This window comes from Sinohyriopsis cumingii, chromosome 2, assembly GCF_028554795.1.
Source record: "Sinohyriopsis cumingii isolate HCF-2022 chromosome 2, ASM2855479v2, whole genome shotgun sequence".
Classification (NCBI taxonomy): Eukaryota; Metazoa; Mollusca; class Bivalvia; order Unionida; family Unionidae; genus Sinohyriopsis; species Sinohyriopsis cumingii.
This window is the reverse complement of record NC_142962.1, coordinates 158,099,819-158,123,888: the sequence shown is the minus strand read 5'-3', so window position 1 is coordinate 158,123,888 and position 24,070 is coordinate 158,099,819. Positions and strand designations below refer to the sequence as shown.

Below are 24,070 nucleotides of genomic sequence, written 5' to 3'. Positions count from 1 at the left end.
TCAGCATTAAGATGTTAGTGTTAGGACTGGTCGGCCTGGTGTCGGGATAATGTGACTGGGTGGGACATGATGCTACATGTCTGCGTGCTAGACATCAGAATGAACTGTCACACTGCAGACATCGTAGCGATATGACTGAAGTTTTAAGAAAAGCTACGTTAAAAAAGCCAAAATCACACACACACACTATCGTGCAATAGAAGAGACTCTTTTAGGCCTATAGTATGACAGACAGGGTCATCCTATGTCAGAACGGGTCATACAAGGGCAGGGGTAACTCTTACATAGTACGATTGAAAGGGTGCTATATCAGAACGGGTCATACTTGGGCCGGGATAACTCTTACATAGTACGATTGAAAGGGTGCTTTGTCAGAACGGGTCATACTAGGGCCGGGGTAACTCTTACATAGTACGATTGAAAGGGTGCTATGTCAGACCGGGTCCTAAGGGTAATCTGGAGCAATTTTGTCACAAGGTATAATTTTTTCCCCCTTCAGTTTGTTTTTTTTTTTTTGTTGTTGTTGTTTTTTTTCAACATCAAGCTCGCGTCGAGCACCTGTGATAAGTAGCATCGCAGAGCGAAATCAGTCAGCGTCGACAAAATCATCTTCGCTAGCCAAGGTTCCCTATCTACTTAGGGTTATCGGAATCTTGGCTAGCGAAGATGAGACACAATCGGAATGGCCTCGGCCTTTTCCGTCAAAGTCCACAAATAACCGCGGATGTAATGTTTTTTTTTTTGAATAGATTATTTCTTATACGTTTGGTGATTCAACTCTGGATGTGTGCAACATATATGTCTCAACAGCAAAGGCCGACAATATTCAGATTGTGACTTAGTCTCCTTTCTCCAAGAAATCGTTTAGATATGCAGCTGCCAGTCTAAGGAATGAGCTACCAAATCATTTTAGAGAGCAATCAAATTTAATTCATTTAAATAATTTGTTCTTTCCCTGAATGGTAATGTCAGCAAATGTAATATATACAAATAATACCCCTGCCTCATCACGATGATGATAGCTTATGTTTGTGTCAGCGTTTTTGTTTATCTGCCCTTATGTTACGTACTGTCTAGTGCCTTACAGTAGCTACTTTCTTTTTAAGTAAGATGTAAACTGAACTTCAGCACGCTGTTCATCTCTAATGTGCTGCTTCTACATTTAATTTCAATTTCAGTTTTTACCAATAATTATTTTTTATTTGGTTGAAATTATCTTAAATTGTGGTTTTAACCTATCCAGATACTTAATTTACTTCTAGTCACTGCCTTTTAAAATGCTTGTTCATGTTTCAAGTTGTGTGCTGTGTGTTTTGTCCAACTGTATCTTTGTACCATGATGTGTTGGTATGTCTTCCAAACAATGCTTGTTTTAATGACTCATTAGTTTTATGTAATGTTGGTAAACAGAAGCTCAGTAGAGCTCATGTTGAATTGTTATTTTAAAACATTTCATAGTTTAATAAAACTTATTTTATATCGGTCCATGTGAACGAAAGTAGTTCAGAATATAGTTCTCAATGGCAACAAATTACATCGAGACTTTTTCTCAATCGGAAGGGCAGTAGATATTCTGATCGTGAGTTACAGTATTGTGGGATGCTATAGGCCTAGTGGTCATTAAGAAGTATACAGAACCGACCAGTACAAGGAGAGCCTTGCGAAGAGCCTACTATCACAGTAAATAGACAATTTCACCTATCTCAGCAGCACAATGTTGGCAATGTCAGTGCCAGATTTTTGCTAAAGCAAGTGTTGCCATTGGTACAATACGTGCAAATATGCTCATGTGTTTAAGCTTAGAGAATTAGCCTACAAACATAACTAAGATCTACAAAACCATTGTGTTGCCGACACTACTATACATATGATGGATGGTGTACAGACACCATGCCAAGATGTTGATTATTTTCACGTGTGCTGCCTGAGGAAATTGACAGGACAGGGTCCCAGACACGGAGGTTCTAACATGAGCAGACATTCCAGGCATCCACGCTCTACTGATAAAATCACAATTGAGATGGGCAGGCCATGTCATCAGAGCCACTACCAAAGATCTTCTATGGCAACTGAAGGAGGGAAAGCGATCTCAGGGTGGTCAGACGAAACGCATCGAAGATTCCCTCAAGTCATCCCTGAGACACCTCCAATCTGATTAAAATCAGATCTCCACTGTCTGATGTGAAGATCTGACAGTGACCGCCTAAAGGTCATGTTCTGATGACCTTTGAAATAGCCAATGGAAATGCAAATTTCAGAATCTTAAAGTGTGAATCACATCATTTGGCACACATTGATTCAGCCACACTGTTCAGTCTCCCAAATGTGGATATGACTTCATCTGATTGGCTGATATAATTAGCAATTATGATAATAATACCAGAACATGACCCCTAAATGTTGCTGTCGGATCCTCACGTAGGATGGTGAAAATATAATTTTAATCAGATTGAACACTTCAACATTGACCCTGGGTCTTGGAAAGATCTCTCAAAGAATCTCGTCCATACTGGAGTTATGGACTTTGAAAGGAGAAGAATTGCAGAGGCATTGCAGTTGTTAACAGCTACATATCTGAACTGCAGGACGTCCTCTATTATTTAAGCAAACACAAGTGGCATCTTCTGTCAAGTGTGCCACAGACAGTTGTGTTCTAATCAGCCACTTGCATACTCACACAAGCCAAACCAGTGAGTGATGTCATGGTCATCTTAAAGCAAGACAAGTAAAGATACATATCTATGAGCTGTCTTCACGATTACCAGCCATCCTAACCAATCTGCTCTATGAATGCTTGGAATGCCTATAAAAAATGATTATGGCAAGAACCCTCAACAGACTGAAATGTTCTGCAAACTTAAAAAAAAATCTGGTAAGAACTAAGGTTCCACTCTACAATTAAGTCCATCTGAAGACCGGACACGTATAAGCTGAAGATATGTGCATTTGCAACAAGTGCAATGAATAGCATGTTGGAATACCTTTATACTACTTTCATGTCCTGATACAAATTTCTTTATACTGTACACATTGTACCATCTACAGCAAACAGCTGATCAAAATGACCGATCCCATGTGCTCGAGACACGAACTTGAACTAGTCTAAAGGACTCCTGACATTTACAGTTATTAAAACAGGTACAATGAATTTTGCTAAAGTAGCCAATACTAATGTCTGAAACAGCAATAAATGATTTATTAAATATTAAAAAGGTTATCAGCTAGTGTTTTGTTGCGATTCACATCAAAGTCAATGAGGTGAAAATGACCTCGTAAAGTCAGTCTTTTGAGATGTGCACCTCTCAAGTGAGATCAAGCTGCATACTCTATAAAATTATACCAATCATTTACACACCAAAATAAGGGGAATACAATGTTATTTTAACAATATACGGGGTCTTTTTTTTAAATAAATAGCTTAGGTAACCAGGAAGTAAAACTTGGAAAAAAATTCCTTAAGAATTAATCCCTGTGCTAAATTTGAACCTGTATACTGGAACCCAAGTAAATTTTAACTTGTGCTAAGTTCAACTTCATCTTAATTATATTTTTCTGGTATTAAATTGTGAAGTGTCGAATTTTGAAGTACAGAAAATTTAAAGTTGAATGCATTTAGCAATTAAAGTTATCGCAGTTAAGCCAGGAAAGTCTTTGTGAAGGGTCACTCTGAACTTTCGTCGATCATCTCACCCTATGTCAGAGTAAACTTCTTAGGAACAATATTTCCGAACCAGTGAAATTGACCGGTATATCTTAAACAGTCGTTAATAGTAAACATTTGAGCTACCGACCCTAACCGCTTGGTAGGAACCTATGTCCACTTATCATATTTTCAAAGGGAAAATTGTCAAGCACTGTCGTACACAGATTCTGAGCTGTCTAAATCTGATGAAAGAATTATTTCTTTAGGAAAGATTAGGGACCCTTGCCTACGATTGGGTAGAATAAATTAGGGCGTACACTTTAGAGCAATCTGACTTTGACTAGTGTAAATTCTTTAGTCTGGAAATTTCCTACGAGGAAACTTTGTCTCGACTCCGTGGAAGCCTAAAGATTAGTACTTTCCTCGTGAAACAAGAAAGGGACCAGTGTTCGTTGTATGAAAGGAAAGGCATGTTTAGTGCTAGGACGCGGAAGTCCTGAAAGAAAAGCAGCGACGAGGAACAGCTTTCGGAGAGAAGGACGAGACAGTCCGAAGACCGGAGTACGGGAAAAGAAAGAAAGAAGGACGAGGTCAGAGTAAAAGGGACCAGGAAGTCCATGAAGGGGCAGAACCTAGAGTTTGGAAGGATGAACTAGGAGACGTCGATATACGGTCAAAGTGAATGAAGGTGATGCAATCAATCGTGGATGTTGCGCGTTTTCACCTCTCGTTACGATGATGTGATGAATCCAAATTGGACACACCTGTTAAATTCTACTTATGGAATCTAACTTGAATTTGAATTACCGTTTTAATTTGTTCTGATTAAATTTGTTATTTTCTTGTCAAAGGGGGCTCGTATTGTTTATTTCTTACCAGCATTCTCGCTCAGTTCTCTGTTGAAATTACATTCTTCTTTCATTCCCGCCGGGCTATAATATCGAGGGAGGTCATCCTCTGGATAATGAAGCCAAAAACCAATTAACCACCCCTCTTTATAAGAGGGCGACGTTACAAAGTGGGCTCTATCGTCCGGGATTATTTTGAACGGTGTGAGTGACAGAGACTGAGTAGGATATTGGATAGAAATTGAAGTACCGTAACAGTGTTAAATTTGGTTATTGTTTAAGCAAGAAATTACGAGAGTGAATTGAGTCAATAGCTATGCGTTTTGTAGTTAGTGCATGCGATTGTTTTATATTTCTTTAATGTATGTTATGACATTGTAAGAAATTAAGATTCCGTACCTAAATCGCTGTGATAGCGTGGTCGTTGTCTGAATTAAAAGTAATTCAGAAAGAAATATTGCCTTTAGTTACTCTTGCGAGAAGAGATAATTAGGGAAGTCCAGAGGGAGCAATTGCACGTTGTTGGTGCGAGCAAGCTGAATTTAGGGAGAAATTTTGAATTTGGTACTGCCAAACGCTGTTAGGCTGCATTAGTGTAATTTAAGTAAGTCCGTAAGTTAAGACTTTATTTGGGAGAATACGGGTAAGTATTCTTAAGGAAGCTGTTTCTTGTAAGGCAGTAAGAGTTAGTAGATACTTGAGATAAGTAAACTGGTTGGTGGTACAGGTGGTATACTAAAATGACAACTGATAGGCAGTTTGTCAAAGAGTTTAAATCTCTTGGTAGAGAAGAATTAGGGCATGAAGGGACCCAATTAGCGGAATTTGTAGAGTGGAGTCTCAGGGAATGGAGAGAACAACAGACGGCAGAAAAGAACAGACAAGCCGAGGAGAGAGAAAAGAACAGACAAGCCGAGCTGAGAGAAAGAATCAGACAAGCTGAGGAGAGAGACAGAATCGAGTTAGCCAGATTGCAGGCCTAAGAAAGAGCCAGGGAGAGAGAACATACGTTAGCCATGGAGAGACTATGGATCGAAGCGGAATCTATGAGGGGTGAAGAACTGAATGAACATTCAGGACCCACACGCAAAGGATCAGAGGACAGACGCATTGTTCAGATAACAATGCCGATGTTTAACGACAGAGACGAAATCATCGATAACTTTTTAACTCAGTTTGAAAAGTTAGCTTTAATCCATCATATACCCAAAGACCAGTGGGCCACTAATATCTCTGCATTTTTGCAAGGAGCTGCCAAGGATGTCTATCATAATATGGCACTGACTGAAGTAGATGATTACGACGCTCTCAAGAAAGCGCTGTTAAGGCACTACGAGCTGTCGGCTGAAAGTTTTCTTAAACTTTTCAGAGAGTCGTCTAAGCGAACAACGGAGACCCACGCGCAATTTCATACTCGCGTAAGCGTGCTTTTCGATAAATGGATTAAAATGACAGGCACCACGCTCACTTATGAAGGTATACGGGAAGAGATCTTGAAAGAACATGTACTCAGTATGTATAGGAAAGACCTGATCGTATTCTTAGCGGAGCGTGATTTCGCTACCTTAGAAGATATCGGTGTGATGCCAGAGCGATGTGAGAGTGCACAGTCTCATCCACCAACTGGGGTGGCAGCGATCGACCCAGCGCCACTGACCTTAGGAAAGCTAATGGTTTGACAACTCATAAGCTGAATAGTCAAAATGGTGGGAAGCCAGGGGCTGATAATCCCAGTCGTGATCAATTCCGTGGCACAGGAAAGACCCACGCGGTAGATAAGGGTATCCCTACTAAGAAAGCTGAAGTGGTATGCTTCGGCTGCAACAAACCCGGCCATATTCTCAAAAACTGCAGGAAATATCGTCCCACGATAAATGCAGTGACATCAAGCACTGGTAGAAGGTGTAAACAAGTAGAATGGTCTAATACACCAGATACGGTAAATGGAACGAAGGCTACTGTGTTGTATGACACCAGATGTAGTTATCCAGCCTTGGTGGATAGCAAATTTGTCAAATCTGCATATTATACAGGCGAGACAGCGGAAGTCCAGTTTGCTAATAGGACTAAACATTCTCTCCCAGTTGTCTACATCGACCTTGATTCGCCGTATGTGAAATGACGAATTCAAGCAGCGTGCTTGTCTGGATTGTCGCACGACGTAATTCTAGGATGTAGGCATGTGTTGCCACAGCCTCTAGTTATGATGATGTGATAAATCCAAATTGGACACACCTGTTAAATTCTACTTATGTAATCTACCTTGAATTTGAATTACCGTTTTAATTTGTTCTGATTAAATTTGTTATTTTCTTGTCAAAGGGGGCTCGTATTGTTTATTTCTTACCAGCATTCTCGCTCAGTTCTGTTGAAATTCCATTCTTCTTTCACTCCCGCCGGGCTATAATATCGAGGGAGGTCATCCTCTGGATAACGAAACCAAAACCCAATTAACCACCCCTCTTTATAAGAGGGCGTCGTTACATAAGTGATGGATGAAAAATCCCCATTTTTCACAAACTTTGTTAAATATTTACAAAACTAAATGGCTTTGCTCAGTATGAAAAAATAAAAACCCATTCGTTCACTATTTTTCCCCCTGAATTGCCAGTATTGTGGGAACTTTGCAAATGGCATTCAATTTTGTCAGGGTTGCTAAGCTTTGATGGTTACAGAAAAGTGTGACCTGGTGGACAGAGATGATGATTACTCTAGGTTTTCAACTAAGAGATGCAGAACCATGAAAATATGGATGTTTAAATACCGAGATGGGGTAAACCTAAAGGCCCTTTATTCCACTTACCAAATCCAACGGTCGGTCATCAAGAAAAGTGACTATGCATTACAGTTGATGGATCACGGGATGGAGGCAATCACAAGAATGGTTACACACAAGATACTTGCATTCAGTATTACACTGTATAATCACCGATCTAGGCAATGAAGGCTATGCAGTAAATAAAAAATATATTTATCGAGCCAAATAACCACCTAAAGACAAAAAATACATTGTAAAAATTAATTGGTTTTAAATACATCTTAAAAAAAATTCATAAAAAATGTTTTTGCAGACACAGAACCTTCACTGAAATCTCGGGAAAAAGAATTATGAGTAATACATTTGTTCCCTTACAAAATAATAACTATCAAGCATTATCCCAAATTTATTTCCCTATAAATATTTAAGTCTATGATTATATAGTCTAATACAAAAAATAATATTTAGTACAAATATCTTGCTAATATGAAGAATTTCAAGTCGTTCTGATTACATCATTTTGGTGATTCTAACAACTCAGCCCATGAGCATTTTTATTAGGAATAGGTAAATTTTTATCCAGATGGATACGATGGTTTGCATCTGTCTGTATAAGCTTATTCAATACATTGACAAATTCCTAAGTATTGGTGAATTCCCCTGATAATATGTACCCTTCAAATGCATTCATTGTTGATAAATTTTGACCAATTGGGAACATTTTTAATCACTACTCAGAAATAAAATTCTCAGAATTCCCTTAAGATTTCTGCAAGCTACAAGTCCAATCATATAGATGTAAAAGTGCTTCCTTTGCATTAATTCATGAAGATTGAAAATAGGTAGCAAAAACAATATTCATAAACAAGTTTTCTCATGAATCATCAGTAACTTTTGATCCAATATTTTGTCTCCGCATAATCTGTCTGTTGCACTGATAAACTGTTTTCCATGTAATGGTCTATCACACAGATGAAGAAGAACTTTTCTGCCTCTGTCCACATAAGAAACTTGTATCCGCAAAACTCATTATTTTCTGGAATTTGTTCAATTTGGAATAAGCAGTTTTCACAAAAAATTGGTAATAATTCTGTACATTCATGAATGACTGACATCTCTGCATTATCGATAAAAAAGTTCAGGGTAGGGACAACAAGCTCACCAAAAGTTTAACAGTTTCTGCCACCAGAAAAGTGACTTCAGCACCTTTTTTTCCAACCAATACCAACCTAACATTTTTACCGGCAAATAGGTACATTTTATGCAAAACAAATGACCGATGTGTAATTCCAAGTAAAATGTAAATTCTGTTAAATATCCATTCATAATAAAGTACTTTCATTACCTGGATAACCTTCTTTCTGAGCACACATTTATACTTTAAGATTCCTTTACATGGAATAAATGCTAACACACATTTATACTTTAAGATTCCTTTACATGGAATATATGCTAATACATTTATACTTTAAGATTCCTTTACATGGAATAAATGCTAACACACATTTATACTTTAAGATTCCTTTACATGGAATAAATGCCAACACACATTTATACTTTAAGATTCCTTTACATGGAATAAATGCCAACACATTTATACTTTAAGATTCCTTTACATGCAATAAATGCTAACACACATTTATACTTTAAGATTCCTTTACATGGAATAAATGCTAACACACATTTATACTTTAAGATTCCTTTACATGAAATAAATGCTAACACACATTTATACTTTAAGATTCCTTTACATGGAATAAATGCCAACACACATTTATACTTTAAGATTCCTTTACATGCAATAAATGCTAACACACTGGCCTGCTTCTTCCACTTATTCACTTAACTTTATGCAAATCTGGTACACTGATCAGACCTGCAAGGATCCTGAACTTGCTGGACTGTATGTAATGCAAGAGTAAAAAGTTAATTTCCTGGACTGATTACTAGTATGTACTAAAGTCGCTTAAAGGAGAAGGAAAAAAAGAAATATCCCTTGAAATATCATTTTTAATGAACAAATTATACTAATAATGACAACTCTGTCTAAAAAATCGAGATGAAAACAAGTCTACATCACTATACAAAATAAAGAACTTGTTATAAAAGAAATTTTCCAGTAAATTATTACAAACATTACAATCAATGTTATCATTATCAGTAGTTTACACCAAGCAAATATGTATGTCTGTATGACAAAGAACATATGTACATACACATGAATTTACAAGAGAAATACTTGAATACATCTTAATAAATTTCGCTGCAACAAGCATTCAGTTCTTGATTACAATAAGCTATGAAAATTGATATTGTTCCATGATAAATGGCCATTATATAAGGACATAGGCATGACAAGCTTGTATATCTTGATGTTAATACAACTGACATATAAAAAGTGTATTTGCATGTTGGTTGTATCCGTGTGCATGTAAGTGACTTGTCTGTGAATACCAACCTTTAAAAGACAAGCCAACTTGTAACAGTTGGCAGGTGAATTGTATTTTTAACGACTAAAAGTTCTCAATAACATAAACGAATGTGAAAGCGAGGGAGAAGCCTACTGATGGACAGATTAAATAGTTCACATCAATAATCCTGAGAAATGATCTTAGATGAGATCTCAAATTGTGCTGCGTATAGAGGTATGACACACAGTCTAGTATACACCTCTGTAACTTGGACAGTACAGGTCCAATACACAGTGTGATGCATACATATCCATCGTTCATGAATCCACTTGCTTGTTCTTCCTCTGAAGATGGTGGAAGGCCAAAATTTGAGGTATCTAAATGAACTGGTGAAAGAAGGCATGACATTGTCAAAAACTTATAGCACAAATATTAACTGCCTCACTCTCCTGAAGAATGGGGGTGGCATGATAATAGAGACATGAAGTTAGTGTGGCACATCATGCTTGCCACCGACAAGGAAAACATAACAAAAATACATAAACATCCAGAGCACAATAATCCCCAAATTCATCAATGTTTTTTCTTAAAGAAAATGACATACACATTATCACAAAGCTATCCCTCCAGAGCTGTTGATGCACCAGACCTGTTAGTGGCCTCTTCTCCACACAAATCAGGAACACAACATCTCTAGGTCAATTACATGAATTGTCTGTCAAATTGATGACCTCTCTTATACCAAGTCTCTTGTGACTACTGCCTTACATGGAATTTATCTCTGAGCTTCAATTTCCATGCCCTGTGGAGAATGTGCAACTTGCTGTGGCGATGTGGCATATGGAGACGAACTGAATTTTTCCGATGTGGAGAGTTTAGAAAGAGCTGATAATGCATCTGGGAAATTGGGAGGGGTGGCTGGAGTATTAGCAGGTGCACATAACTGAAAGAAAGGAGGAGCAAATAAATGTCTTAATCACTGAACATTAGGCTTGTGATCAAATGATGTGTTTGATTCCCATTAGGGGCCATCCATTTAATATGTACGCATGGAGGGGGGTTAACCCAAATGCATATGCTTGTGTGTGTGTGTGTGTGTGGGGGACTACTGATAATGTACGTACACAAAGGAAATGGGTGTGTGTGTGTGTGTGAAACCTCAATAATACTTTGCCTAATACGTAACCTGTTTGGGTTCAGTCGGTGTTTGAATTTTAGTGGACACTAGACAATAAAGTTATGCAGCTTATTTCTTTGATGCCGCCAGAGACATTCAATGTCAGTGGACTATCTGTTTTGTTCAACACATTAATATTATTAATCCTTGATCGATGCTACATGGATTAAATATAGGCCATTCTATAGAATTCGGGGGTGGGTGGGTCAAGAGTATGTTCACCGCTTGGGTGTGTGTATGTGTAAACATTACGCATGTGTACAGGGTGGGGGGTCAAGCTTTGCCACATTTATGTACACATACTAAATGGATGGCCCTTTACTGGATCAGTCTACCAAAGTGTGTCCTACTTGTCTTTTTATAATTTAACCTTCAACCTGAGGCCTTATATGAAATGCATACAGCATGCCCATCTAATTCCTGCAGTAATTCATATGTACAGTAACTATTCACCCCCATATATATATATATATATATATATATATATATATACACACACACACACACACACATACATATACATACACACACACACACACACACACACAAACAAAATACCATACATACTGTTTATCACTGAATAAGCATATTTATTCCTACTGCACTAGGCAGAAAAGGCCTTCTGTGAAGGCATGGACATCAATAGCATTAATAATTTGGTGGTCATGAGCAAAAAAACATACACATAACCCCTAGCTGTTAGTAAAGCATAAAATATAGGTCACATTGGCTTTTTGTTCACATGTAGTATTGAGATGCATCCAATTATAAAGGTTTATTATTCTAACATAACTAATAAATTACTTGAAACACATTTCATCAAAATCACTCAAGTATGAAATAAAAGCAATATTAAATTCTTTATTAAATCATGATTTATCCATTTATCAATCTCCAAATTATTGGCAGGATACACGTACATGACAAATCATAACCAGCTTGAAATGAGTGAAATTGGCTAAAACTGGGAGAAATGGGTATAAAAAATTAAAACTATCCACTTGAAACTAATGTAATTGTATGTTTATGTCAGATTATTAAAATGTTAGTAAATTATTATCAAAAGTTTATTTAAAAATAGGAAAACTTTTCTCATTTTGATTCACCATTGGTCTCAGGGGCTGTATCACTGGTTAATATATATATATATATATATATATATATATATATATATATATATATATATATATATATATATATTTTAAAGGAGTGATTCAAGTCCCTGTGACAACAATTATTGATCAACATAACATAGTAACCTTGGAAGGTTTGTCAAATATTGCAAAATCTTCCACACCAGAAATTCAAATGACTATATAATGAAACATTGGATAAAATGGCTAAATTTTATTATCTAGAATTAGATATATCCACAGAGTTATAATTTGCTTCAGATGGGGCTACAAAAATTAACTTTTCACTCATTCACTACACTACTGGAATCATCTCTTATTCTGTTGCAATGGTGTGATACTAATAGAGAGGGATATTATCAATTATTTAATGATTCTAGCATGAACAATGCCTGAGAAATGTACATAACAACAATTCAGAATATAGGAGGGATTTAATGAAGAAATAAAGGTATGGCTTGAAAAAAACCCACTATTTTTACATATTGATTTTATGGCACAAATTGTTAACAGAAATGTATGCTAATCATGCAAACTGGATTCCTAAAACAGACCTGTATGGCAGTAGGTACATAACACTAAGAAGCCTATGTTGTTATGAGTCATGCATAACAAGCTCAGCATGAAAGAGTAAAATGTGAAATATAGGTCTGTTTGTCTAGGTTTGGTATTAACAGATAGGCATTAAACAATCCATTATCGACACATATTATCAAGTTGGTCTTTTCAGCTTTAAAAGGAATTCAATGGTAGGTGGTGCCCGTTTATGTTTGACATTCTGACTGCATTTTCAGTAGGCAAATTACAGAAAGACATGGACTTAGTATCTATTTATACGCCATTCTGATCCATGATAGGAAGAAAAAAAAAATGCTTCCAAATAGATTACCAGTTGTTGGTGATGTTTATTCAACCTTTTAGGCCATTTCAGGTTGCTCCATCTGATCATATGCAGGATTCATCTTTAAAGTCATCATGCCATTCGTTTTGCATTGCATGAATGTTTGAAAAACATCCTACAATCAATTTCATTTCATGTGTTCACTCAGACTTGGAAAACATTACTGTATTAAATTCAAAACAAAAGAAATGTTTTTCTCATGCTAGGAAAATCTAACACAGAACAAGTCCAAGTGTTGGAGTGGAGATTAATACCAACAAAATCACATTTTCCTACAGATGCAAAACAACTGTCACACCATAGAAATTTGTTTGTGTTAGTGAAAAAAATAACTATTAATACACCCACCAAACTTCTATAAAAAGAATAAATTCACACAAGGTGACGAACTTGTGCAGTTTGAAATCTGCTTCCTTGCCAGTTCTGTGCTAATTTTATTTATCCCAATGGCATGTTCAGTCACTGATTACATATATCAGCATAAAAAACATTCCAAGCTTGTTCCCATTGCTTTATTTAAATACTTTACAGATCAATAAACAAGTTCTCTGTTACTCTGTATCTTCTCAGTTAAATTTTGTGCTTAATTAATTTGAGATGAATCAGAATTGACATATTGTACTGAGCACAACATACTTATATTCCACAACTGACTTATGACCTTTTGCAAATGGTTGTTGATCATATCTTCCTTTGAAGAAATGTTTACTGGTACATTTCTGTATCAAATTAATCTATTAATACATAGAATGGCATTAATTTTCATGGTTGTTTGTTGTATTAACAGAATAACCAGAAGATTAAAGCATCTGACAAGGTACAATGAATGTCCCTCAACAGAAATAGCCATGTGTCCTTCCATGCATCAATAAGGATAACACCTATCCAAAAAAGTGAGCATCACACTGATTTAGCCTGGTAACTAGCACAATCCACCAATTTCAATACAGCCTATATAATGTTATGTAGGGTATAATTGGACCAGTGCCACATAAATATACACACACACTCTGATGCTAATGATCCTAAAATTTTGCTTTTCATTGTGCAGATACACTTTCATTTTTGAATAATTATAATGGTGAGATTGGCTGCCATGGTGGCCATACTGGATTTCGTCAGATCAGCATTATTTCTATTTAAGACCATCTAGACATCATTAGTCTTTAAGCAGATACCCTAAATGAGAACTTGACTATCCAATGAAGAGTAGTGATTACAAGATTTTCAAGATGGCCACTGTGGTGGTTATTGTATGTCGTATTATGGACCATCTAAATCATGGGATAATTATGTGTCTGAAGCTTCAAGGCAATCCTCCAAATAACTGAAGAGCAGTAGTGACAAAAAAACTTGTCATAACAAACGATGGAAAACACAAACCAACTCTTAAGCAAAAAAATAAAATATCAATGAAAAATATTAAGTGCATATACTTGCATGGTATTGCGTATTTCCATATAGTGATGTTTTGTATGAATATTTGCATGTAAAATGATGTTGCTGTCCATAATATTGATAATATTTTTAGTATCTTAAAATTATCATCAGAAAGAAAGAAGTAAAATTTTCTCGTCTGCTAACATTAGTAGACTTTGAATATCTAGTAATCTGAGGATCTCGGCTATCACAAATACCATGAGTCACCTAGACATTTTGATACTATAACAACAGACCTTAAAAGCTATTTTCTTATAATAAAACTGGAAGAAATAACAATAATAATAAAAATATTCAACTATAATAAGCATTGGTTGTTATTTAAGGTTTAACTTTTCCAATTCACTATTTATATGTATCTCACAACCTATGCTATAGTCATTACAAATGAACGGAAATTTACATTTTATGAAAAATTTGAGGACAAATGGAACATCATATTAGTAGGGTAGATTGAAAATAATGTTTTACCCCGAGATTCTGCTGTTTAAAGTTGTTAAAGAAGAATGCTAAATAATGAAAATTAAAATAAAAGTCTTACTGAAATAGTATTGTATGCTTTTTCAGTTATATCATTACATTCAAATATGAAAATATGTAAATTTGTGTTTTGTTTCTAGTTTTATTTAAATCTTTTTCATAAAAGGTGTAATCTGTCAAACAAATATTTTTTCTCAAAAGCTTAATAATGTTTAATTTTTTTGCATAATTATCACTGAGGCTCAAAATATTTAAGTTATAAAATAATAAAAAAAAGACTTTCATCCCCATATATCTTTTAAAAAGGTTGGGATTATGTTCTGTCTATCAGTTCCTCCATTAGTAATGCAGTCTACTATGCCATTAAAGACAATGACTTTACATTTTTGAATAAAATTGGGGTCAGTCTTCAGATGTCATGATGGTTTCCAAACTTTAGGACTCATGGGGTGGGACCAATATCTTGGTTATTTTTTGTTTCTAAAAATCTAAATATTTTAAGTATTGAAGGTAAAAATCTAAAATTTGGTTTGTGTCATCTTCAAGGCCAGGGCTATGACATGCATTAGGCGTTTGGGTTACTCACTCTGGTCTTGCCCCATGTGGGTATGTTTCCCCTGTGTCACAATTTATAAACTATGGAGATCCATAGTCAGTAACCATATATGGATGTGAAGGCCAGGAGGCATAACTAGAAATACCTCTATATCTAATACTGACAGTGGGTCATGGCCCTTAGGTTGTGGACTTGCCCTAGAGTCATAGATCCGTAGCTTCTAACCATATACTGGTTGAAGGACATGAGAAGAAATCAAACACATTTCCAGTACAGGCGCTGAGGAAGGAGACTTGCTCTTGGGTCATGATTTGGAAACTGTCAAGGTCCCAGCCAATACAGTAACAATATACAGGTTTGAAGGCCATGAGAAAACAAAATTAGACGCCTGTCCAGCACAGACCCTGGGTTGTGAATCTGAACCTGGCTCATAACATTTAAATTGTTAAGCTCTCCATCTTAGTACTATATATATATTTAATGGGCAAACACACAAACTATACATTGTTATGACAATGTTCATAAACTAAGTAACAAAAGGAAGCAAATCAAACAAGTCTTTTAAAATCTAAAAAATAATTTAATGATGCAAGTTATAAAATGAAACTTTAAGAGGAACTTAAAGTATTATGAATTAAATCCAATATAATTCCCAAAGTTCTATAACAAGTCCTAAAGAATAAAATTTTCAGATCCTTTAATGAAATGGTCTGATAACAATCTGATATATCACAATAGTATTGTCCAGAACCCCATTGAATAATCTCACAATAGTCCCAGAATAATATTTTAGTCCAATTCGCACTTTGTCAATTCCAATAAATAATCCAAATGTATAACTTACATCTAAACAAAACATTAAACACATCTTCAGACTGATATTAACACATCAGCATGAAATAAGAATCCAAAACAGGAACGAAGGAATTACTCCATTTTCTCCTTATATACAAGTATGTACTGTATATGGGTCTAAAACAATTTCCCCCTACTATGTGACATTTTGCAATTGACCCCTTCCACAATATGCATTTCAGATGAATTACCATTCCTGATATCAAGTGCTAAATATCAAAATGAAGCTATTACTGCTGGGTGAATGTTTTTTTTATAGTGAATTGAAAATGGAGATCAGCAATGCAAAGTCTAAATAATATCACATCATGTACATGTACTTATAGTGTTGATATACAAATATGAGCATTAATAAATTTAATTAAATAAACACTGTCTAGCAAATGAAATATTTCTCTTATAAATTGGTTTTATACAAAAAAAATATTTTAGAACTTCTTTTATCTTATTTTGCACAAAACCAATTTAAGCATGTTCATTTTAAGTTTTGATAACATTTATCAAAGCATGTTAAGAAATACTTAGTTTAAATAAACTTCAACTACAATCAGTGGAAAAACTATCACTATCCTTAAAGATTCAGAAGGCAGTAGCTGTCCCCACCCTGTCTATAATGGGCAAACAAATGTGTGTATTTTCATCCCTACGAGTCACATGAGAAACATAATTTTCACACCTACTTCAAAAAGACTTTATTGTTGTCAAAATTTCAAGAAATGTACAGTGCAACATGTTTTAGTTCATGCCCAGTCAGTAAGACCACCGGAAAAGCGTACAGAAATAGTTAATTTTATCAACGACCAGAATATTGACATCTTTTTCCTGACAATAAACATGGCTAAAAACATCAGGCGATGAGCCCAAGTGTGTGGGTCTAACACCCACTGGTTACTCCATCAAGTCATTCCCCTGTAACTTGCAGGAGGTGGAATTGCTGTCATCACAAAGAATTCCATGATCAAACGTCTTAACCACACCACAACATTCAACTTCAACCACACATCGTTTGAACTAGCCCAAACCACACTCACACTGGAGCAAAGGTCAGTCCATTTTTTCTGCCAATACCGCCCTCCTCCTTGTAGAAAAAACAAGCTAGCTGAATCTCTCTTTTTGGAGCAGTTTCCGAATCTCCTGGAGTATGGAAATTCGATAGATGGCAACCTGATTATTCTTGGAGATTTCAACTTTCACTCTGACTGTCCCGGAAACCCAAACATGTCAAAACTCATAGATTCCATTAATGTTTTCAACCTCAAACAGTCAGTTAACCAACCCACCCATAAACATGGTCACATTTTAGACTGGATTCTTCATAGACCTGATGATAACATTCTATGGTCCTCCCTGGTATCCCATGACCTCACATCAGATCACCTCTGCATTATATGCCATCTTGATGTATCAGTCCCTAACCCTCCGCCTTTATCTACTACTAAGAGAAACGTCCAAATGATAAACAGAACCAAACTAATGCACGACATCCAAGCAAACCTAACAACTTGCTTACCTCCTACAGCAGAACAACTCGATAACTGCTTGTGTTCATTGCTCGACAAACATGCCCCAGCTACCAAGTGCAGAGTATCAATTCAAAAGTGTTCTCCATGGTATAGCAGTGTTAGGGACCAGCTTCACACTGCTAAAAGAGACCAACGTAAAGCTGAGAGGTTTTGGCTTTCCACCAGACTCACTATTCATAAGCAAATCTATGAAGCTGTGAAGAGGAATGTCACAAATATAGTCCATGAAGCGAAATCAACCCACTACACTACTAAGATCATGGAAAGTTCCAGCTGCAAAGAGCTCTTCGAGATTACTAACAAGCTAATGTCAAGGATCAAATCTACACCACTTCCAACTACCTTCTCTCCAGTCGACCTTCCAGACATGTTTGCAAATTTCTTCCGTGACAAAGTACAAACCATTAGAGATAAGCTTGACACCACAATTTCAAGTGACTCGTTGTCACCCTACAGTTGGGATACAGAATTTGAGCGGCAACCATTAGCAGCATTTGAACCTGTCTCTATGGATTTCGTATGTACAATCCTGAGGAAGAGTGCACCAAAGTCATGTGAACTTGATCCAATTCCAACATCACTGCTGCTCGAGTGCTTAGATCCAGTATTGCCTTCACTAACTTATTAATACCTCTCTCTCTCTCATCAGGGGAATTCCCATCATTTTTCAAAACTGCCATTGTAAAGCCTCTGCTGAAGAAACCAACACTAGACCATAACGATTTAAACAACTACCGCCCAGTTTCTAATCTCCCATTCATATAAAAAATCTCAGAAAAGGTTGTTCTATCCCAGCTTGTATCTCATCTGAATTCAGTCAGTCTTTTTAGCAATGTACAATCTGCATATTGCCCTTGCCACAGTACTGAAACTACTCTTCTAAAAGTAGTTAATGACATTCTCTCTGCGTTGGATAGCGGAAAGATTACAGTCCTCACCCTCCTTGATTTGTCTGCAGCATTTGACACAATAGACTATGATATATTACTTCACCGTCTCCAGCATGTATTTAGTATTCATGATATAGCCTTACTGTGGTTCAAGTCCTACTTGGTCAACAGGACACAAATTGTATCTGCAAATGGAATACACTCCAGCCCAGTTGATCTATGTTCTTGGACCTGTTCTCTTCATTCTATACACTCAGTCGCTCTCAAGTGTCATAGATCATCATCTAGAGTCTCACCAATTGTATGCTGATGACACCCAAATATACAAATCTAGCCACCCAACTTAAGTTGATGCTACCATCCAAGGTGTAGAGAGGTGCATTTCTGATGTGAAATCATGGATAACATGTAACAAGCTGCAGACGAATGATGATGAAACTGAAGCCATTCTGATCACAACACAAAGACTTTCTCATTCACATCCTTTAATTCAAACAATAAATATCAGCAACACCAACATTAAAATCACGCAATCAGAACGAAACCTAGGTGTTACTCTGGACAGTACTCTCACACTGCACCAACATGTCATGAACATATGCAAGGCTGCATATCTTGAGCTGAGACACATCAGCTCAATTCGCAAATACCTTTCAGTTGATGCCACTAAAACACTTGTGTGTTCATTAGTACTTTCAAGTCTGGACTATTGTAACTCAATTCTGTCTGGTTCATCTCAATATCTGCTCCAGAAACTTCAAAACACAGCTGCTCCAATCATACTTAGAGTACCACGATCAGAGCACACCTCCCCACTGCTCTGTACCCTACACTGGCTATCCATTCGATCCAGAATCAAACACAAAATTTGTTCTCTGTGCTACGTTTCACTGTCGGACTCTAGTCCAACATACCTATCTGACCTCACCCATGTGTACACACCTGCAAGATACTTACGCTCCTCTTCTGACAATTGTATACTCATTATTCCCACTAGGAAAACAAAGTCGGACAGCGTTCTTTTGCATACCAGGGCCCAGCAATGTGGAATGAATTGCCCCACTGAACTTCGACACAAAGACACAGTGATCCCATTCAAGAGTGCTCTCAAAACTCACTTATTTGGACTGCAAGAACAAACTTAAAGACCTAATAATGTTTCCTACCTTAAATATTCTCAGCATGTTTTTTTTTTTGTTTTCTAATTTCATGGTGTTTGTTTTTGTAGTCATATCATTATATGTTTTATATCTTATAGGTGTTGTCTAATGTTGTAAAACGCTTGGAGCTTCTAAAGATTAGGTGCAATACAAAGTCCTCATTATTATTATTTCATATAGCCTCCATAGCAACCAAGTATCTTTTGACTTCAGCCAGGTAGAAACTTATTTTAATAATTTTAAACTGATTATGGCAATTTAAGTCCAACTTTAGAAATAAAAGAAATATCTTTTACATCTTGTATAATTGCTGTTTGTATCTGTCTGATAAGGAATCAACCAAATATTTCTGCAGAAGGGAAGGGGGTCAGCTTGAATTTATTTTCAAATTAGAATATATTTCTGTTACCTCATGATTCTTAATTATTTTCTACTAACTGGTTATGTTCTTTTTCCACAAATCAGAGCAGGATTTATAAACAGCGATCTTAAGACTGTAGTTTTTGGGTTAAAATATTCACCTCCCTCCCTAAGAATTATATGGGCAGTCCTTGAGCTTGATGCAACTAAGAGAAAAATCTCCGACCCAAGTTTAACCTTCAGATTACAACTTTAAAAAAAATGTTATTTCAATCAAAGTCTAGTGAGCCAAACATGGTTCTACTAAAATTTGTTTCATTTACCCCAGGAATTCCTACAGTTTTTAAAAAGGAATCAAGAGTTCAACCTGTTAAAAATATCACCATTTATATCATGCCATTATACTGGTGGCCTATCATATTTACCTTGTCTGTCTGTTGATCCATCCGACATATTCTTGCTAAAGTTCACAAAAAGCTTCACTTACGAACATTCAAACTGCAGCAGTGGCATACTAAGGGGAGTGCGTGGGAGGGTCACCCCGAGTGACAGCGGGGGGTTGGGTGGGTGGTGGTGTGCCATCAGGAGAGTTGAAATACCAGTACAAGTTTTCAAAACAAATGAAAAGCTCACCAAAGTCAAAGCTGTTGTTGTTGTGGGGTTTAAAGCCATTTTTCATGCACACAATAAGCTATGCATGGCGGCCAGTATTAATGGTGGAGGAAGAACCCGGCTAAACCCTGGGAACCCATGAGAAAGTACAGGCATCCTTTCTGACATACCCACATTGGCCGAATCCTAGACTCGAACCCACGCAAACAGTGGTGAGATGGCAGTGATCTGTAATGGAGAGCGCTTTAGACCACTCGCCCCCCCCCCCCACCAAGTAAAAGTTATTTCCAATTTGCTTATCACAGCACTGTACTATTTAAAAATATACTTGCAAGCATAATATATTTTTCTCCGTGTTTACATTTTAAAATTAATTGTGGAGGTGCCAAAGGAAGGATCCACCCCGAGTGCCAAATACTTTAGGTACACCCCTGAATTGTAGTATGGCTGTGTATACCATATAAATAGACAGAGAGATCATCCTTTTATTTTGAGAGAGAGGGAGATAAAATGGCATATAAAAAACAGCTCTACTTCAAGGAGAGTACAATACTGTGTAATAAGACTATTTCATCCCATTGGTGACAAAAGCACACACACATAAATTTATATGAAAGTATCAACATCCACTTTCATTGCCATTTATGCCTAAAATTGCTATTTAGTTTGTCACATGATCATATATTAGCAGAGTCAAGTTCTATTTTTAGACAAGGAAAGCCCCATGTATATCAAAGTTTTCCATCTTTAACAGGGGTCATACTACCAGGTCAAGTGGGCGACTAAGTTGCCTAAAAAATGTAAACTTTGCATTCTTCTGTTAGAAAAGTGAAGATGACTTCACCCTGTGATTTTTTTCTCCAGAGGTATGTTGACTTAAAATGATTACATTATGAAAACCCCTCTTAAAAACAGATGCACTCAAGTCTTTGTGTCGATTCGGTTGGAAAGGTTTAGTCTTAGAAAGTGCCATTAATGTGAACTTTCAGAAAGTATTTTTTAAATATTGTTTTTACAAACTTGATTAAGGGTAGTTGAGTAAGCATTTGTACTAACTTGCAATTACAATAATGTAACCTGGTTACCTAGTTGGAATGTGTTACAATGTGGTTTGTGTTATTCTCTTGTAGAGACATAGGGCCAAATTAACTCAGAAAATTTTCTACTTTAAGTACTGCTTAAATCCAATGTTAAATGCAAATATGAATACTGGGAAATAGAGGACATAATTCAAATAACAGAACACATATTCTATATATATATATATATATATATATATATATATATATATATATATATATATAGTGTTTCTTGCTTCTCATCCACTTCTCCCTGTCAAACTCTCACTTCTCCCTGTCCAAAAGGAGAAGTAACATCAAAGAGCACTGCCAATATGCTATTTATATGGGTGATAAAGCAATACATCCATCATGCTATGAATTTAACAAAGAGAGGCACTGTTCTCTGAGAACCATATGAAAAAGGTATGGTTATGAGAAAGTATGATGGGCTTGAACTGATGGAGAATAAAATGCATGAATACTTGTCAGAAGAAAGGCTAGTTGCTTAACTACATCCACAATCAAGAAATCTTATGAGTTATGTCCTTAATAATTATCACCAAGTCACCTTGCACAAACCAATATTTCAGAAGCTAACATTGAAGAATCAGCAAGCTTGATCTGACCTAAACTTCAACATGACATTTTCACTGGCCTGCATAATGATTAAAGGGAGTAGCTTACTCACCCACTAGATTATTAAAACTTTAAAAGTCAACAAATCAAAGACACATACAAAAATGATAAAATGTAACTGATAAAAAGTTAAAATATGAATATTTATTCCCCGTTTGTCAAAACCTGCTTCATATAATAAGCGTTTAATTCTCAAATCTTCAAGACAAAAAGCAAGACTAACATTGAAAATGACAATATGTTTGTGACTGACAGTGTAAATAAATAAAATTTATAATATTTATGCAAATGATGTATAAACGTTAAATAAAGGTGCTTGTATATAGTGTGGCCAGATAGCTGAGAATAACACTGTGGGACATCAAGCTTTATGGCCATGACCTCTCTTTTATTTGAGCTCATCCAAGCCAAATCTGAGTTTATCCCATGCATCATTTAAGTGGATTTGTTCAGTTCTGCTATATAATTATGATACATTGTTTACACTGTATACATCTTACTAAGTCACTCAGTTACAGTTGATAAAGATTCTTTAAAATTAATGTTCACTTCTAGCTGATGCACAGTTGGCTCAAAACTTAAATTTTTTGTATGTCTTATGGTATTACAGAATTTTTAACAAATTTACACAACTGATTTTTCTTTACACTAAATTATTCCATGACAGATTAATTTTTTTAACAAGTATATCATAATGAGATATTTTCCAAAACAGTTATTTTTATTTCCGACTATTTATAATTCATATACGTAAGTTACTTCCTATTCATTATTATCTCAAGTGCGTACTTGTATTCTTGACGGATATTGTGTACACAATGAACACGCATTCGGGGCACTCTTTCAACGTGATCACTTCTAAACTAGGTCAAAGTCAATAATCTAGCATTTACACCGAAAACAAAACCATATTCACTAAGTGATAAAACCTTGTTAAATCATACAATCAGATACTTGTTGGCTCACAATACAGAATGATGCCGCTGCGTATCATTCAACTGTTTAATGACATTTACGAGAAGAAGAAAGAAAGAAAAAATATAAATACAAGTATGATGTCATCAAAATGGACGACAGTCTGGTTGCTTACCGAGTGATAACTTCCGCTTGTTTGATGTCCATTGCAGTTTCTACATGAAGGTATCGTAGATTCTGCGAAAAACATACTTAAGGCAGTCTGGAAAAGAAAACTGACACGTTTTAGATGATGACATTAAAAAAAATAATTACATAAGTGTGAGAACTTACTGTTTACATGCCGCGTAAAACGTAAACAAGCGCCATTTTCTTTTGTTGACATAGTGGATTATAAAACTTACCTCAAACTGCCATTTTGAAGCTATTAAAAACTGTTTTGCTTGTTCTGTCTGGCACCCGGTAGCAAATACAAATTGGTTTATCATGACTTGTTGCTTGAGATTATCCATATTTTCACGCATTCGCGAATTTGTTCGCGAATCCACCAGCTTCCTGTCAGTGTTGATATTTTAACACGGGAAGTGAGGCGTGTTTGATAGACATGTCACAATAATAAATCCTATGAATTTGATTGGTTCTATCCTAACAACATGGGCGGGGTGATGTGTATTGTTTCGGAGGTCAATGAACTCGACACAACTATATTAT

At 36.1% G+C, this 24,070-nt stretch overlaps 1 protein-coding gene across 1 annotated transcript; it reads right to left on the bottom strand.

Annotated features, from left to right (window-relative positions):
- Positions 1–9,245: 9,245 nt before the first annotated feature.
- On the bottom strand, positions 9,246–23,964 carry LOC149806184 (UBA-like domain-containing protein 2-A). Its single transcript, XM_089951097.1, has 3 exons — positions 23,764–23,964; positions 23,535–23,621; positions 9,246–10,603 (listed from the first exon to the last, which is right to left on the bottom strand). The coding sequence occupies exons 1-3, from the start codon at positions 23,881–23,883 to the stop codon at positions 10,436–10,438; spliced, it is 375 nt and encodes a 124-aa protein (XP_089807223.1). The 5' UTR covers positions 23,884–23,964; the 3' UTR covers positions 9,246–10,435.
- Positions 23,965–24,070: the final 106 nt, after the last annotated feature.